Source organism: Phaseolus vulgaris, chromosome 5, assembly GCF_000499845.2.
Source record: "Phaseolus vulgaris cultivar G19833 chromosome 5, P. vulgaris v2.0, whole genome shotgun sequence".
NCBI classification, from domain to species: domain Eukaryota; kingdom Viridiplantae; phylum Streptophyta; class Magnoliopsida; order Fabales; family Fabaceae; genus Phaseolus; species Phaseolus vulgaris.
In genome coordinates this window covers 19,563,501-19,568,219 of record NC_023755.2, presented here as the reverse complement: position 1 = coordinate 19,568,219, position 4,719 = coordinate 19,563,501, and the positions used below count along the sequence as shown (strand labels likewise).

At 29.8% G+C, this 4,719-nt stretch overlaps 1 protein-coding gene across 1 annotated transcript; it reads right to left on the bottom strand.

Annotated features, from left to right (window-relative positions):
• Nucleotides 1–2,523: 2,523 nt before the first annotated feature.
• Nucleotides 2,524–4,396, bottom strand: LOC137835255 (mitochondrial protein pet191 homolog). The gene is made up of 3 exons (XM_068643674.1): nt 4,122–4,396; nt 3,886–3,994; nt 2,524–2,872 (listed from the first exon to the last, which is right to left on the bottom strand). The coding sequence occupies exons 1-3, from the start codon at nt 4,188–4,190 to the stop codon at nt 2,835–2,837; spliced, it is 216 nt and encodes a 71-aa protein (XP_068499775.1). The 5' UTR covers nt 4,191–4,396; the 3' UTR covers nt 2,524–2,834.
• Nucleotides 4,397–4,719: the final 323 nt, after the last annotated feature.

Here is a 4,719-nt window from a genome sequence, read left to right as displayed (position 1 = left end):
TACTCTACACTAGAGTTTATGGCATTTGAACATGTAAAAGAACGTCTTCTTGGATCCTCTTGGCCATAACTCTATGGTTGGCCCAAATCTATCCTTTGGTGGGCTTGCATGTGGGCTTGTGCTTGGGCCTCTTCCATCACGATCAACGACGCCCGAGGACTGATCGATACAGATTTATTGTCACATCTAATGTGTTTAAGACATGTTCATAATTTGGTTAGATGTTAACTTGTACTCATCGCTTTAATGGTATCAACTATCTCTAACATTAATTAAATTTATAATAGTTTGTTCACCTTTCTCAAGATAATCAATGATCCCCATTATTTGTTATTTTGTTTAGAATATCTAATTAATTCTTTTTGCCTATTTTTGTGCGTGACAATCTTATCCTTAACCACTCCTTATTAGAATTTCAATTATTTCTCCATCATTAACAAATTTATCTTATGATAGGATTTTGAAATGTAGATTTTATTTCTTTGTGGAACTCACGATTCTTATTCCAAACGTTATATTTTTTTTTATGAATATTCAAATCCTGATAATATATCTTTTTTTGTCAAATAATTCAAATTTTAAAATTATCTTTTCTTAAAGATTTTCTTTCTTCCTTTGCACAACAAGTAACTCATTTTCAAAACATTAAATATTTATATTTGAACTCATACCATTATTTGTCACCTTGGTTTTTTTATAATAAGATTTAATATTTTTATTCCAAGAACCCATATATTAGTGAAGGCTAACATCACCTTACAAGCCGTTTTGTAAGGTTGAGTTAAACTTAAAATTTATTTCTTAAGAATACCACATCGACTATAAATAAGACCAATTCATAGTATATAAATGGGTGTAAACCTTACCTTAGAAGCTAAATTTATAAGGTTAAATTAGTCTTAAAGACTACTTATTAAAATGGTATCAAAGTCATTTAAAGTTTATCATAACAAAAGTTGTTAGGCCAATTGAGTCATCCGTTATTGGGCAACTATCGATCACACTCATAAACCCACATCGACTATAGATAAAATCAATTCATAATAATATAAGTGGGTGCAGATCTCATCTTACAAATCAATTTTTTTAAGATTGAGTTATCTTAAAATTCACTTCTTAAAATTATATATGGAGATTACAACCCAAATTAAACATTAAATGATAAAAAATCAATGATAACAATTAGTATAATTTTAAGATACATTCTCTTAAAAAGCACAAGGTGTGCTTATACTCGATGTTATATCATCTTCTATTTAAAAAAAAAAATACTTTCTAGCCAGTAAAATAATTAAGTCAATTTCAACATAAATTTTGATAAATTTCTCTTTTATCGTGTTAACAGTTGTTATGTTAACTTTAAACAATTTAGCAATAGCAATTAACTTTAAGCAATTTAGCAATAGCAATGATAAGGGTAAACAATGCACTTTCATTAAAGTAAATAGTAAATCATATATACAGCAAATATTTAATCCATCTAGTAGTTGATGATAGAGATATCTAAAAGTGATTAACGAACTGTTAAATAATGGTAAAAATATAATATAAGGACTACCATTAATAACATTTTCTCTAATTTACCATTGGTGTCAATCATGTCAAACCTGAAAAGATGTTTTATATTTTAAACGCATTGTCAAGAATTAATCTTCGTTTCATTGCACAACTAATTTTATTTTTGTTTATAGTATATCTTCAAAACATAAATGTCTACTATAACAACACATATAATTAACCTTTTCTAAATTTTAATACATAAATATCAAAATATATCAGAGTTCAAGTGTTAAACTTATGAAATTTTATTCTGTCAAAAGTTTCTAAAGAGAATAAGAACTACATACGTTGAGAATCCATTTATATTGCCCAAACTAATTTTATCATTAGTTGCACTTTGCAGATTGGGAGATAGGTTGACAAAATTCTACAACGACCTTTACTTGTCTCACCATTAGTTTGTTATCTATTCATCAAATCAAATAAATAAAAAATCAAACTATGCAAGTTGTGGAGGTATTAGGTAGTACATGATATTATTTTGAGTCAGTTTGTTGGTATTGTTCTTTAAAAAGAATTATTTTTAGTGAATGAAATAAACAAAATTATATTCTTTGTGTTTATCTAATCTGGTTGATTTGAAATAAGCATTTTTAATTTATTATAGTAAGTGAATCCTCTGTTTCTTAACAAGTGATTTTTAAAAAAATTATTTATTTCAGAAACACTTATTTAAAGTTTAAACAAATGACCTAATATTAATCCATGAATTTAGGGTTTCTCTCTACTTTTTAGGAGTTATTTAAATTATAATGAACCTGACTTCTTCTTTCAAAAAAGTGGTCAAAGGGATTTAAAAAAGATTGAATTCAGTAAAATCTTTTCAAAATATTTTTTAATATCAAATTAAAATTTAAATATATTAATTGTTCGAAGCGTAATTAAAAAATAGGGAAAAGAGAGGCATTCTATGTCTCTATATATTTTTGTAAAAACATAAATAAAAGAATAAGAGATGGTGAATGCAGAGAATCCAAATCATATCCTACTTTAGGAACTATCATAAGAGGAAGGAAAAAGTATCATTCAAGAGTGTAGGTGAATGTACATGCACTGCTATGTTAATACCAGATAGATTTTATTTTAATCATCTCCGTAAAAGCAAAATCATTGTTGTCATGCAGATGTGTGGCTACCAAACCAAGCCATTAAATCAAACAATTTCTGTGATTCGCCTTCATCTTTTAGTTGTGTTGACTTCATCTTGAGCTAAAAACTGAAAGAACCTGAAGTGGACAGAACAAATACAGAGTTTTCCGATGGATGATGGATCATTAATAGCCCTTGTTTCCACGAATCCTAGCTCTCATGTCTACCTGATAAGAGTGGCAAAACAATAGCAGTTTACTACTTTTTAATATAATACTCAAGCTTACACATGAACATAAAACTATTAATCATCATCCTAATCTACTATTTACATGACTTCCAATGAAGATGGCCAAATGGATCTGAGTCAATTTTATCAGAAGTACACAGACCATACATCATGAACTTAAAGCGTGTGAGCATTACTACTAACAAATACACTTGTTCTTAAGAACAACCTAGTTGAATTCCTTTCTCAAATAGAATAAAACCTGGTACAACCACAGAAGTAATAATGTTTTGAAATCAACAGGAACATAAACAATATGCTGACATTTCCATCGAGTAATGCAAAAGATCAAACAAACATAATAAGATAGAGCATATCCTATAGACTGGTAATGCCAGCTTAACCATTAAATGATACGATACGAAAACAGAAAGCCTTGTAAAAGTATCATCCTTCAGTTATAAAAGTAAATGCAGTTTCTTGGCCCCAAGTTTAATGTTATTTTATTTTAATTTATTCTGCCTGGCAAACCAAAAATATATCTCAATACTCTGAATATTTTTTCAGAAAATCCCTGGGGTGTAGATTAACCTGCCTTCCACCACTTTCCAATTCCATACTAGCAACCACATATCAGTTACTGACAACTCTTCATACAATATCAGATAATTTGGTTGAACTCCATTTCATACGCATGTGCCCACAAAAATGTCCACACAAAAGATGATCATAGCAACACCAAGAGTTTATATATCGGTCCAAAATTAACAGTTTTCGGGGTTCCCACGAAACCTAAACCGTGACTGCAACTAAAAACCTTGGCAACACCCAATCATGAAATATTCAACTATAATTTGAACTACAATTCATAGTTTGAAGCTTAAAATAAATCTAGCACTAGCAGCTAAACAATTGCTTAGAAAATGAATATCCCAAAACAAGGGCATCTGTATGCATTTGAAATCAGTATGACAGAAGGAACCATGATGAGAAGAAAGGGTAAACACTTGCCTGGCCTCTCTTGCAATTGAAATAGGTTTCCCTGAGTCCCACACACTCACTGGGTATACATGGACTCTTCTCTCCAATACATTCCCTATATGATCTCTTCTCAACCTATTCTCAAATACAAATACAAATACACAAACATTCATCATCACAACATTCAAGATTAATAAGTGTTGCACAAATCACACAATTTCTTTTAAATCCAACAAAGCCATACAAATCATCAAAGCCGAACCTTAACACAATCAGATTCACTGAGACACTTGACTAGCTCCGTGGCCAACCCTTTGCAAGACTTGGACATCGTCCCTCACCCACTTCTCTTAGCAGAAAACAAGTACAACAAAGTTTGAATTTTGAGGATTTAAAGGGACAAAGGTTATACCTTACACCACTTTTTTTCTCGCAGAAAAAACCGAACTTTCCTCCATTTTCATTTCTGACTAAAGATTCCAGAAAAACCCAGATCATACTTTTCGGATTGTTTTTGGGCTTAGGATTTCGTGCCATACAAAAAGGCCCGTCGACCATATTGGGAGAAGAATATTGACATCCAATTTCAGAATTTGATTTTTTTAATTAAATATTTTTAGTGCTAGTCATTAAAATTAATTTGTATAGATATAAAATAAACTGTCTAATATTTGTCTTTTTTTTAATGACTAATCAAAAGAAGAGAAGTTTAATCTCTTGATAAAGTATTTATGGACATAGGATAATATTTATCCTTTTTATTGGATACATTCGAAAACACAATAAAAATGCATAATTCTATGTGTCTCAATAAAAAAAAGTTCTTTTAAACTTAAAGAGCCGTCATAATATCAAACTAG

What these genes read in the sequence shown, in the direction of transcription:
- LOC137835255 (XM_068643674.1), bottom strand. Translation starts at nt 4,190, where the DNA reads ATGTCCAAGTCTTGCAAAGGGTTGGCCACGGAGCTAGTCAAGTGTCTC. An exon ending in GTGAATCTGATTGTGTTAAG is followed by an intron (nt 3,995 to 4,121) that starts GTTCGGCTTTGA and finishes ATTTGAGAATAG; the next exon opens with GTTGAGAAGAGATCATATAG. An exon ending in TTGCAAGAGAGGCCAGGCAA is followed by an intron (nt 2,873 to 3,885) that starts GTGTTTACCCTT and finishes CTTATCAGGTAG; the next exon opens with ACATGAGAGCTAGGATTCGT.